This window comes from Fusarium subglutinans, assembly GCF_013396075.1.
Source record: "Fusarium subglutinans strain NRRL 66333 chromosome Unknown NRRL66333_c0000016, whole genome shotgun sequence".
Lineage (NCBI taxonomy): Eukaryota > Fungi > Ascomycota > Sordariomycetes > Hypocreales > Nectriaceae > Fusarium > Fusarium subglutinans.
In genome coordinates, this window is record NW_023502079.1 from 412,881 (window position 1) to 426,221 (window position 13,341).

Consider the following 13,341-nt stretch of genomic DNA (forward strand, 5'->3'; position numbering starts at 1 on the left):
TCCAGATGTATATATGAAATAAGCGTGTTCTCTTCCTTGCTTGATGCCTTCATATCTCTGCTCATTATCGCCTTAGCTTTTGCTTAGCTCGTGCCTCTTCCATTTTCATTTTGTGTTCCCTGGCTTTCAACGCATGGGCAGACCGATCACTAGCCGCTTTGAGGGCTTGCTCTTGTTTCTGGCCTGCGAGCTTAGAAGACTGGGCCTCGGATGCGAGAACATTCTGCATCTTTTGCTGGCCTATCTTGGACTTGGCCTGTTGCTCTTGGAAGCTGAGTTTCAGCTGCTGCTGCGTCTGCTGTGTGGTCACGTCAATATACGCATTGCGTGCCTTGTGTTGTTCGACTTGTTGCTGACCAGCCGCCACGAGAGCGTTCTTTCGTTCAAGCGCGCTTTGCTGTAGCTCCGTCTTCTCGGTCTGATTGACGATGTCAACCTGGTGAGTTCGGTAGCTGTGCTCCAGCTTCTGACTAATATGCATGTCCTGAATATATCCCTTGTGGAGAGCCTCTTCATGCATGAAGCGCAATTTCGTCTGGTGGTCCTGTTCGCGCTTTTCTCGAAGCTCTTTGTCTACTAATCGTTTTGCATTCCTGTCCAGGATATGTTGAGGGGCGCCCACGACGTCTTCAGGGAGAAGTTGATGGCCTTCGCCAGGGCCATACTCGGGGAACTTCCGATCTTGGCATTGGGCCATGTAAAGCATGGTCCTCAGTTCTTCCACTTGACGATGGTCACCAGCGAAGCAGCTGCTGATGAGGTACATGGTCGGAGAAAAGTACCATTTAGTCCCAGATTCCAGGTGTTGAATATAGACATTGTCAGGGTGATTGATTTGCGCCCACATAGCAACTTTCATCAGTGCCCTGGTGACGGAGATGGGCTGAGGGTTTTCCAAAGCAAGAAAAAGGGAGTTCTTTCTACCACTAGGGATGTGTGGTAGTAAAAGGTCTGCTTTCGACTCTGCTAGGGTACGTATTGTCTGCTCCAATCGAAGCATGTCCCCCATATCTTGAACATGGGACGCGAGCTCTTGGATGGCTGTCCTTCCGTTGTGCCGCTTTGTGTGGCTCGGATAGTTTGCGTTATGCTTGCCTTTCAGTAAGGCCGCAACAACTTCGTGATGCAAGTTGCGAGAAGCTTCGTGAAGACTGCCATCATCGGTACTGGACTTGGCCTTGATCAGAGTCTTGACGGAAGCTAAATCCCCTGCCCTTGATGCAAATAGCAGCGCGGTGTCCTCGTTGCAGTCGCGGTTTAAAGGGCTAGCATTGGCCTTGAGCAGTAGTTCTACTACGTCGTGTCGTTGGGCTTTGGCTGCTAGCATTAATGCCGTCAATTTCGACTTGGGTGCGATATAGTCAACATTTGCTGCTTTCGAGTTAAAAAATGCTCTTTTTTTCTTAAGGAAGCGGAGAGGGGTCTGGTCTAACTTACCTTGAGCTTTCACCAAAACCTTCAGAACGTCAATAGATATGGCATTGCTTTGGGCTAGCACCCACAGTAATGCTGTAGTCGACTCTTCGCCAAATTCGGGACTCAATGATGCCAGGAATTGCTTGTCTGGGCTGCAACTGAGTTTCAGCAACCGCTTGATCAGACGCACAGATTGAGAGTGAACAGATATGCAGGCAGCCACTGAAGAGAGGCCGGATAGTGGCAAGGACATCTCCAAGTCTATCTTGTTTCCCAGAGGTTTGGCGGCCTCTAGAATCGTCTCTATCAACTCGAGAGCGACAGGTTCTTCGATTGGCGTCGCCAGCACCGTCGCGAAAGATCTAGAGAGTGTATCGCTATTTAAGTGGTACTCTACCAACTTCTTCAAGAGAGTCACATCACCAGCTCGGACGGCAATATTGGCAGCCTCTCCATGCTTGAAGTTGACGTCGGCATATTCAAGTAGAGTATCGACCAAATCTTCTGACGCTCTCTTGTTGACATATGAGTTCAAGGCTGATATGAGCGCTGCACTGACTGGGTCACCACTACAGCCCGCCTCGAGGATCGAGTTGACAGCCTCCAAGTTCTCATCAGACGGCCAAGTTGCGCATCCTGTGGTCATGGCTTGAAAGGCGCCCGGTAGGGCATCGCGGTTGACCATAGGTAACAGCAGATGGAATGCCTCGAGGCAACATTGACCGGCCGCTGTGCAGAAAGCATTATCGACATGTTGTCCCGAAGCGCCACGTCGCAGCAGAGCCTGTATGGTAGGTAGACCGCGTCGACTTGGCCAGGCACTATTCGATGTCGCTGAAACAAAGGCTTCGATAATGAGGGTTTGTGGAGAATGGGAAATGGGAGCCAAGAACTCAAGCAGGTCCAAGTGCAGTTCCTTTGCAGCTGCGATGATAGCAATGCGCTCCAAACGGTTCTTAGAGCCAGATTTCCCGGCTCCCAGGAGTAATCTCGTGATTTGTAGTCTTGTTTCGGAATCTTGAATTCTGACGGCATGTTTCAAGCCATTTTCCAGCGCTTCAGGTGAAGGTTGGCATTGCAACAATAGACCAACTGCACTAGTTTGCTGAGACAGCACCGCTGTGATGACTGCTTGGCCTCGGTTCCAGTTGATATCTGCCGCTCCTTTGAGAAGAAGCAGACGAGCAAGTTCCAAGCGCCGACGGTCGTCCCCTAACATTTTGGTTCTGTCTAACACTCCGACTAGAGCTTGGGAGACGCAATCGCCACGAAGCCCCGCAACAAGAAGTTGATCAATCATTTGGTACGCAAGTTCGACATCTTGAAGCTGCGTGACCTGCACCATAGCCTGCATGGCAACTTGTGGCGGGGGTTTGTAACGAAGCACAAGTGCGAGCATAGCGGGATCCCTCGTGCGTACCGCAGCTGTGATTGCAGCCCCGTTATCAGTGGCGATGTCGGCACCATGCTTGAGCAGGCTGTTCACCACTTTGGGCTGTATGCTCGAAACTGCATTGACTAGAGTGGCATTGGTGTTGGGTCCTTTCGCTCCTGCAGAAGCACAGGCCAGCAGAGCTTCGAACTGCTTGTGACTGTATGCCAATCCCAAAGTCTTGTCTAAGAATGCTGGAGATAGCCTACTCTGTCTGACAGACACCGCAAGAATTGCGACTTGTTCCAGTCCGGCTTGGATGGCTGACTGCACAACCGCCCCGTCGTTGGCAGTTGGGTCTGCTCCTTTGTTAAGTAATACAGTTGCCTTTGGAGAACTCCCAACGACAATCGCTTTTGCCAGGCCCTGATTACGGCATACTTGGCATGCCCCATTGGTATCTCGGAGAAGCATCTCTACCAGGTCAACTGGACCAGTCTCAACAGCCCTGAGAAAGGCGTCACAAAGAGGTGATGCATCGCCACCACGAGCCAACAGTATGTATGTCTTGTTGGCATCACCCGAAGCTATTGCTACGGGCAATGCTTCCTTGACAGCCTCGCCATCGGCCTTTTGGGCTAGGATGTAGAAAATTTCTCCGGAGCAGTTCTTCACTGCGTCCCGGAGGACATGGTTTCGCACGTCCTGTTGGTTGACATCCTGGAGTTTCTTGAAGACGCTGGTGCTTTTGTACCGCTCAATATTGACGTCTGCTCCGGCCTCTAACAAGGCACAGACGAGTCCAGGAGTCGCATCAGGAACCCCACCGCGACAAATAGTGGCGAGTACCGGATTGGCGTCTTTGATGGTGAATGGGAGTGATTGACTCTTATTATTTCTGATTCTGTGTTGCGACATGAGCTGATAGCAGCGTTCAGTGTCACTTGTAGTCGGTCTTGTCAGTGTGAACTGCATTGAAGTCACCCGACGAGACATAGACTCGCTGAGGGGTGGGGAGGAAGGCGGCGTCATCATGGTGAAGGAGAATTCGATAGGACAAGCAAGCCTGGAAAGTCTCAGAATGATGGAAGGTTTTGAGAAGTTAAGAGGCAGGCCATATGATGGACGCACCACAAGATCAGATAGGAGATGATAAGAAGAACTTCAAGAAATAGAAGCGATCTTTCTCGCATTGGTCAGACTATTTTTGGCACGATTGGAAACACAAAGACATGGCTCGTATTTGCCGCAGTTCCAAAACAGGCATCAGCTGGTCTGACCAATTCAACCCTCCCGGACCAGATTGTCCGATCCTTTTGCGTCAGGCCAGTTGAACAATGAAAATAGCTATAGAGGTTGTCTAGAGCGCTTCTCGCTACAGTTTCGGCCCCCATTGTATCCCTCAACTCAACCTTGAGTTGGTACATTAACGAGAGAGCCTTACGCCAAGACAGTTCAGCCGCAAAACCAAGCTCAATGCGCGTATGCAATGAATCGGTCATCGGGCCTCATATTGTTACTCCTTGCTGTTTTGGGAAGGTGCTTAAAGCATGACTCGTATGGTCAACTGATGTGATGTACCTTTGAGGCTGAGAGTGCGAGCCTGATCTTGGTGGACTGTGCGATGAGTCTTTGCGTGCTTAGTGTTGGCGGGCCGTCCGTTCCCGCATATGCACGAATTCAATAGTTTGCCAAGTCTGTACACCAACTTATATCTTAGTGCTTATAGCTGCGGCAGCCTGATGCCACTTCGGTTAAGCATATCATGTGAAGTTGATAAAATTAGTCCAACGGTTGGCCGATCGGGCAAGTCGATAACACGGGCTGCGCGAAACTTCATACATATCCATCTCTGGAATAATTGGTATGCCACATGTCATTCAATTTTTCCAACCATCACCATACCACAATAAAACCACTTTACCTCAGCGAGTGCTCAGTATGAGCCAGTACATCGTCCCCGGCTCCGCAGAGCATGTCTCCTCCTTGCTCTCAGGATATGGTTTAGGCTGTCCGCACCACCTGGTCTGTTCCTCGGGAGTTTCACAGGCCTGGCATTATCCGAAGCGTCTGGGTTTCTTTTCAGCACACAGCCCAGATTTGATCATCTTTTACGTTGACACAAAGAATATTTGCTCAGACTGCATGAAGCTATTTGTCCCTTCTGGCTTCAACTTCTGGTCTTCCCTGCCTGACCCCAATGGAGGAGGTGAAAATTTGGATAGTCCTCCCCGGAAATGGCTTTTCCCGAATGGGCAAGCAGAACATTTCATCAATCTGCGAAAAATCGGAGGTGGTGCCTCTGAGCTCGCTATTGTTCCGCTGCCATCATCTCCAGTGGCTGCGGATGCATGGGAATGGATCAAATCACAGAAAAAGCCATTCTATATAGATCAACTACATCTAGCTCCCAGATGGTCTCCCGTCAATGAGCGGAATGCCTTGGCCGACGCGGCTACTGGCTGGCAATACGGCATTGCTATTCCGGCACCAACCGTTGAAACAATCTCTGCTCCCACAAACAACAAGAAAACGGTGGCAAAAGCTCCGCAACCAAGTTCCAGCAAAGGACCGCCCTCAAAACCCAAGACGTCGGCGGATGCGGTAGATATGCCAGAGAGGAGGAAAGTTCGGAAGTCAAAGGATCCAGAAGACACCACAGGCGCACAGGCCGTATCTTTGAGCACGAAAGAAAATGTTGACGAAACAGTGAGTGTTTCTAAGCCTGTATGCGAAGTTGAACCCGGTGCAAAACAAAATGGTCAGGGGCCAACAAGCTCCAAGGAACATATTGGTCCCCGCCACAAAGAAAAGGTTAAATCCAGAACTACTCCAGCACCTGAAGGGGAATCTAAGCCTGTGAGAGCTGGAGGTTCGTCAAAAATGGCTTCTACTCCGGCCTCTCAGTATACTCTTTCGGCTACGGAAGATTCGAAGCCACAACGAGAACAAGAAAGGCCATATTCGGCTTCTCCAGCAGTACATGGCGCTCCAATTCGCAGAAAGGCTGTTGGTGCTATGAACAAGACAAGCAATACTGCTGTTGAAATCACTAAAGTCGACATTCAAGAAATTGACTCCATGGTGAAGCCGAACGCCAACAGTCGCGGCAAGGAAACAGTCAGCGTTAAGTCCAAGAGTACCATTACAACCAAAGATGTGCATGCAAAGCTGAAGGCTGCAGAACCATCGAAGGAAGCATTGAAGAAGAAGTCATCCAAGGCCAAACCTGTTGACATAACGAATGAAATGCCGACCTTGATGAAGACTGTAGAACAGCCCAAGGGATTTTCTTCCCAAACTACAGTTGCTTCAACCTACACAAGGAGCTGGTACAACTATGATCCATTTTCCTTCGATGGTGCTATGACTCTCTCCGAACTTTCGGACTACAAGCGACGAGCTCGAACAGTCGACAATCACGCCGAGAGAGCACCTGAACTTCCACTGGAGACCTTTCTTCGGGAGACACAGCCGCTTGATAAGTCAGAAACTCTTTCGGGCTTGAAAACTAAAAAGACGCTGAAGAAGGAAGATCCCTTCACAGCTTTGGTCTCGCCAGCTGCTAAAGACAAAAGGCCATCTAAACTACCTCTTGGCTCGGCGTTGGGTATGCAGGCCGTCCTGGAAGCCGAGTCTTCCTCGGGAAAGAAATCCAAGCCGCCTTCAGTAGAAGGTCCTGTGAAGACCAGATCTGACAAAGTATCCTCAACAAAGCCCATGGGAGAAACTTTGTCAGAGTGGAGTAAAGAGGTTCAGAAAGTTGCAAAGAAAGGCAAGACTGAACATTCCGGTAGATCTCTAAAGGACAAACTCTCAAAGGCCGTGAAGAAAGAAGGAAAGGCTGCCAGCTCACAGCCTGGAACGAAAACTGGCAGTAGAAGTTTTCATTCGAAGGACAAATCGTCCCACGGAGGCCACCAGTCTTCCACGACTGTCACCAATGACGAGCACATTCACCATAGGCAGCCCAAGAAGAAGATTAATGACCTTAAAGGTGGCAAACCTAAAAGGAAACCGAGCACAAAGCCAGAAAGCAATCTACATACAGATAAACATGACGAGCATGAAGATGATACACACGGGTCAGATGGTCACAGTTCAGCAGGCGAGCAATCAAGTGAGCCTCAGCAGCCAGGGGAGCAACCACAACAGTCCGGTGAGCAGCCAGGCGAGCATGGCCAACCAGGTGAACCAGAGAAACCAGGTGAACCAGAGAAACCAGGTGAACCAGGTGAACCAGAGAAACCAGTTGAACCAGTTGAACCAGTTGAACCAGAGAAACTAAACGACCATCAACCGCCAGGCGAGAACGAGCGACCAAGCAAGCATCAACAAGAACTAGGCGAACATAAACAGCCAGGTGAGCCTGAGAAACCAAATGACCACGAGCAACCAGGAGAGCACAAGCAACAATCAAGCGAGCATTCAGGAGTTGGTGCAAATAATATCGACCCAACAGAGTCTACCCAATCCGCCGCTCAACCTATCAAAAACAGCGCTACGCCGAATAGTCCTGTTGAAAGTAACACAGCAGGGACTGACTTGAAACGCAAAGTCTCCTGCGCACCTCAGCCGGCCTCATCAGCGCAACAGTCGATGGATTCATCAGTTGAGCCAAATGCACGAGACCCTTCTTCTGCTGGGAACCCTGGTGATGTACAAAGCCAACCTGATACAGAACCAGCTAGTGCTCCTCCACAAGCTCTTGGAACAAGAAATATCCAAGACACCATCTCAGGAACCGAGAGTTCCCCAACTGGGGCCACGACAACTGCTGATGTTGCAGTGGCGGTAACCTTGGGAACTTCTTTGTGCGACACAAAACCTAATCCGAGCTCTTTGAAAGAAAGTAAAACGGACCCACCGTCAACGATATCCTCCAACGGTTCTCAAGAAACCACCGTGGCAGGGCCCGGGTCTGCTCAAGGATACTATGAACAGTCTACATCACAATCAGTACAAAATGTGCAAGCCCAGGTAAACTTTATCTCAGACCCCATCCAAGGATCCAGAGGTGGGCTGGGCGGAAGCGGGGAATCTACTTCTGGGGAACAAAGGCCTTCCACTCCATCGTCGAAGTTGCCGTCCGGCACCGCATTCATAGCCGGGACTGTCATTGCAGGCGCAGCCGTTTTGACTGGCCACCTTGCAGCCACCAGTGCGAGTTCGTCCTCTAATTCAAACGATGCAGATGGTGTCCATTCCAATAGCAGTCGTGAAGATCTAGCGGCGCACTGGGACGATGATTTCGATAGGGTATCTAGCGATCATCAACAACCTGAGCCTGACAACAGCGACATCGATGGCGTCCACGGTGCCCGCTCTGTCACAAGTGATGACGAGGAAGCTTCTGAACACGTAGCTGAAGATGACAACATGTCGCAGCCAGATAGTTTCATCCATCACAGGGAGGTTGAGGGTGATCTTTTCAGCTCATTCGACGTTCAAAATGACCCGCATGAACAGCAATTTCAAAGTTATGGGAACTCGGACAATGAATCATTACACGAGGCTACGGAAGGTCATTTCTACAAGCCAAGCTCTGAAGATGGTGAGAACGACGAGCAAAGATCTCAACAGCATGATATCGAAAGTCAAGAGGGATTCTCCGACAATAGTGAAGAGTCCAGATCAGATGATGGACAGTCTACCAGCGCAGACTTTCCAGAGCAGAGCGACAACAATCAGCAAGGCGACTTTTCCCTGGATAGCTATTCAGACGTAAACTCACATCATAGCGCGGAAGATGAGATGCTTAGCCAGAACGAAGACCAAGACCAAGACAGTAACAGCTCAGATGACGGGTTTGGCAACGAATCAGACAATGAAGGCTCGGATCAAGGCTCCAGTACAGATTCTGAACAGAGTATACAAGACGATGCCGAGGATGATTTAGATCCTGGATCCAGTCAAGAGGACTCGGGAGAAGGCGACAGCGAGGCGGCTGGAGATTCGGATCAGAGCGGGGACGATGGCTCAGACCACAGTTCAAACGATGATGATGGATCAGATTCCCAAGCAAGCCAATCATCTGAGGATGATCCCGATGACAGCTCAGAGGGGGAAGATGACGAGAGCATAGAAGAAGAGTATTCAGATCCAGAACCTGACGACTCAGAACCAGAGTCAGTGGATGTGTCTGAGCCTGAACAAGTAATGGACTCCGATAGTGAAGGGGACGGCAGTGCTTATTATTCAGACTAGGTTATCTTTAATGAATAGATTGTATGCTATACAGTACCTAGTGGTAATACTCACCTCGGTCGACATTGTAAAGATACCTCCTGCTGAAGCTGATTGAATGGGGTGTTCAGGGAAATAAATGTTGTATTCTGAGAGATTATTGTGCATTGAGTAATGGTCGATCATTGCACACAGATTAGAGACCGGACAGCATCTCAGTTACAAGTACGACTGGAGGTTGGCCATTGAGTCACCTGTAGTACATGCACGGTCCATGAATATAAAGCCTGAATCTGCCATCTCCTCATACTCGCCAGCATCGGCGCAAGCATATGAAATGTATTGAAAACTATAGTCAGAGCCCATGCATATTAGCTGTAATACACCTTCCACTGGTACATACGACCACAGGTAGTGTAGAACACGGGATCCCGTCCGCTCTCCCTTAGTTAAGCCACTAACCGGCGGATTAGTAGTTGGGTCGGTGACGACCAGCGAATCCCCGCTGTTGTATGTTTTTGCCAATCTCAGCAGTGTATCAATTTTTGCAAAACCTACCTCCAGACGGCTATTACCTACTTTTCTTTATACGTTGTTTTACATCGAGAAGGTTTTCAGTAGATATAGGCCAGCTAATCTTTGTACTAAAATCTCTATCTTTTTAAATAAGAGTTAATGTAAACTAGTATAATTTGTCTCTATAGGCCTTCTGTCTTAGATAAATGTGAATTGACCTTGCCTGCTAGATTGTATACCGAAAGAATGTTGCATTGTCACCTTTCTCTCTCTCAGCCTGCTTTTCATCTTCCGTATATAAGCTAGGGTCCTTATGTGTACCGTCCCGGCGAGCATTCTCACGGCGTAGGTAAATAGCCATCCAGATAGACAAGATCAGAGCCATCACCTGGCAGCCCAAGAGAGTGCCGAAACCTGGGAAATATCTTGGAGCATCTTTTTTCAGGAACAAATAGGATGCAATAATGCCGCCAAGGTTACCACAGCTCACATTCATCGCAATGCCGACGCCTCGCTTGAGTGATCCACCGATGTTATTACTGTTCCAGGCGATTCCTTGGGGAACAGATGGGAATATGCCCGAGGCGAGGAGGAAGCAGCCGAAGTAGCGAACTCCAGAATGGCGAACCGCCATGAGAAGAATGAGGCCGAGTCCACTGGTAGGTTGTCAGCAAGCGGCTACAAGTATCAAGGTCCAATGGTTACTAACGCCATGGTGATGAATACGATCATGAATATTCCTCTCTGTTGGATCTTGTCTGCCCACCATCCAGCCCCAACGCAAACAATGCAAGCGACTAAGTAAGGAGGAGTGCTCATAAGCTGGGCCGTTGTACTGGAATACCCGAGGTCGCGAATGATGGTCGGTAGAAAGAGAGAGTAGGAGTAGACCCCGGTAAATGTACCGGTTGCGATAAGCATGTGTACCCAGATCTTCCAGTCTTTGAACGCATCCCAGACGTATTTCATTTCGAACTCTTCGGCTAGTCCTGATCGATCAAGCATCAAGCGTTCTTGGATGTGTTTCCTCTCTACGTTTGTTATAAATTTGGCTCGGTCAGGATAATCGGCCATCAGCTTGAATGAAGCCAGGGCTGTAGGTCAGAACTGTTAGCATCAATGTCAAGCGGGCACATCAAATGGAGCACTTACCGACTGCTACAGTGAGAAGACCTTCGATGATAAAGATCCATTGCCAGCCAGCCAAGCCAGCCAGACCTCGCATCTCCATAATACCACGGGCGAGAAAACCGCCAAATACACCAGCGGCCGTCGCAGCAGAGAAGAAAATCGCCATGCGAAAGCCACACTCGTGACGGCGATACCACATCGTGATACTGAAAATGTTAGCCGAAGATGCAAGAGTTTCTCGATCGACAAGAGACGTACTAGTAAGCAATTCCCGGAAACAAACCGCCCTCTGCTAGACCAAGGAAGCTTCGTGCAGCCAACAGGCCAGCGTAGTTATGGACTATACCCATCAGGGTGCAACAAATACCCCAGACGACCATCATAGAGGGGATCCAGATCCAGGGCCTGAACCGCTTCATGCCCATGTTGGATGGGATTTCAGCTATGATGTAGAAGGGGAAGAATATGGCGAGTGCATGGTTGTACATTAGGCCTGACATGTTGAGGTCTAACTCGAGGGTATCCAGACGAGCATTGCCGATGTTGGTTCGGTCGAGGAACGAGAGGAGGTAGAGTAGAGAGACGAATGGAATAATGGACCAGTCGATTTTGCGGATCAGTCTTTTGGTGTCGGCTTCGGTGAAACCTGCGCCCTCAGCCAAGGACACTTTCGCATTGTCAGTCTTATCAGCAATATGAACACTCCCTTTGTCACTCATAGCAGCGGTTTGGTCAGAGAAAAATTGGAATAGTGGATGTATGGAATAAAGCAGCAGTTTGGATGCTGGTCTGTTCTCCTTCGGTGAGTCTTCTTGGGTTGTATTTATACCCAATGTAAGGCATGCTCGCAGACATCAATACGAGCTCCTCTCCTCCAAGACTGACGATCTGATCCCCCACAGTCTAGATCATCTTGATAAGGCTAGACAGCTCTTGGCGGTCTGGGGTAATTGCAAAGAGGGGATATCCTGATTCGCCATAACTAGAAAGCTTGGATTTAGACTTAAATTAGACTATCTTCGTCCTGTTTTCCCCGCACGAAGCTAAGTACAGGTATAGCAGGTGCAGTGGTAACCATTTGAAAACGCGGCTCGAAAAGACGGCTTGCACGGCCCGAGCACGGTCCGAGGAACGAGGTAATAGCCGAGCATACTATCCTTGAGCCAATACGAGCTTCTGGCAGCTGGTATCAAAGTTTTGACGTCACTGATGATAACAATTCGATCTTACTGAATTGTGGCATGAATCTAAGTATGACGAACATGTGTCTCAGTTTAAGACCAAGCAATACCGCTGAACCCTCGACTGCCTACAATTTGTAGCTCCAGTCTTAAAGATTCCTTTGAGCTATTCTCCTTTTGACTTACACCTCCGCAGGAGCATGGATACTACAATAATAGCATTATCGCCAAGAACACACTTCCCCTTATCCTATTGCCGAATAGGGAAACATGAAAAGGGAGGAAGACTTTGTCGTGATGTAAGTATGCAGATAGAGGGACTAAAGACTCTGTTCACCTAGCCGTTGTAAGAAATGATGTTGCATTTTCCCTCAGCAATCGAAGGACATGATACCCTTAACTACTTAATAAGTCTCCTACAGGTAGATCTTTCACTATACCATCCTCATAGTGTTTGTCGACCTTCTTCATCATAGCAGTGACAACGAGAGGGTCTTGGGTATCCTTCCAAAGGTTTATCAAACGCCATGCCCCATATTTTGCTAAAATCACTTCCTAGATGACAGATCTCATCTCGTGTCCAAAGACGTCCTGGCCGGCTCCATTCGAATTTCTCTGTCGTAAGTGACGCATGGTACTTGTATTTCTGTACCATCGGGGGTTCTTTTGCGCCTTGAAGTTAGTAGAGATCCTCTCCCGCAAAATTATATTATTGAATGAAAATCGCTTACCAACTCCCGGGTCCAGTTCAAGTTTATCAACTATCTTAAACCGGTCTTTTGTCTGCCGTTTTGCATCCATTTTTCGACCAGCTGGTCGATTTCTCGACGTGGCAGTGTAACTTGAGATAGTAATGTCTGATGAGAAATTCATCATGTCGCCAGATGAGTTCGACAACAGGTTGTCGAAAGCCTCGTCCGCCGTGAATAGCCACATCACCCACGTCCACAGAATCTATGCCAAGTCAGCGTAATGACTGCTAGATGATGAAAAGAAGCTATTATGTGGAATATAGAATAAGAAACTGAAGTCACTTGCCTTCTATGTCAATATCCGGCCTTCCGAGACCTAATACGCGTGTTGCATCATAAACAAACTCCAGAATCGCAGGATGATCCGGTTCTGGAAGAGGTATCCCCCCCTGGTGCAGTCAGATTCAGGTTCTTAGTCGTCAAGAGATGTGACTTACCCGAAAAACAATCCATCCAGTTCCCAGTTATGGAGCGCTCCATTCTCCCGAAGGAACTTATAACACGCACTCGCCGCCTCAGATAACGATGCCTTTTTACTGGTCTCTGATAGACTACCTAAGAGGCTTTTCCCTTTGAGACCAAATGTTGCATGGTCAAGTAAAGTGCTTCCTTCAGCAATCAGGTTCCATGGAAATGGTTTGTCGGGGAAGTGGTGTTTCATATGGCCTTTTATCATTTTCAGGGCCGTAGTATTCCCCCACATAGCAGCAATGTGTGTTGTAGATTGACCTGGGTTGCCAGTAACACTTACGAAATTTTTATAGGCGGGATATTTCGTAAATAGTAG

The 13,341-nt window shown here is 48.8% G+C and overlaps 3 protein-coding genes across 3 annotated transcripts; 1 reads left to right on the forward strand and 2 right to left on the reverse strand.

Annotated features, from left to right (window-relative positions):
* Positions 1 to 64: 64 nt before the first annotated feature.
* Positions 65 to 3,823, reverse strand: FSUBG_1962 (ankyrin repeat containing protein; the record flags this gene model as incomplete). The annotated part of the gene is made up of 1 exon (XM_036679684.1): positions 65 to 3,823. The coding sequence occupies one exon, from the start codon at positions 3,821 to 3,823 to the stop codon at positions 65 to 67; it is 3,759 nt and encodes a 1,252-aa protein (XP_036542605.1).
* A 906-nt stretch (positions 3,824 to 4,729) lies between these two features.
* On the forward strand, positions 4,730 to 8,995 carry FSUBG_1963 (Xurface; the record flags this gene model as incomplete). Its single annotated transcript, XM_036679685.1, has 1 exon — positions 4,730 to 8,995. One exon carries the CDS (start codon positions 4,730 to 4,732, stop codon positions 8,993 to 8,995), a length of 4,266 nt encoding a protein of 1,421 aa, XP_036542606.1.
* Positions 8,996 to 9,193: 198 nt separating this feature from the next.
* On the reverse strand, positions 9,194 to 11,340 carry FSUBG_1964 (high-affinity nicotinic acid transporter; the record flags this gene model as incomplete). Its single annotated transcript, XM_036679686.1, has 6 exons — positions 9,194 to 9,323; positions 9,378 to 9,479; positions 9,730 to 10,146; positions 10,200 to 10,584; positions 10,643 to 10,827; positions 10,880 to 11,340. The coding sequence occupies 6 exons, from the start codon at positions 11,338 to 11,340 to the stop codon at positions 9,194 to 9,196; spliced, it is 1,680 nt and encodes a 559-aa protein (XP_036542607.1).
* Positions 11,341 to 13,341: the final 2,001 nt, after the last annotated feature.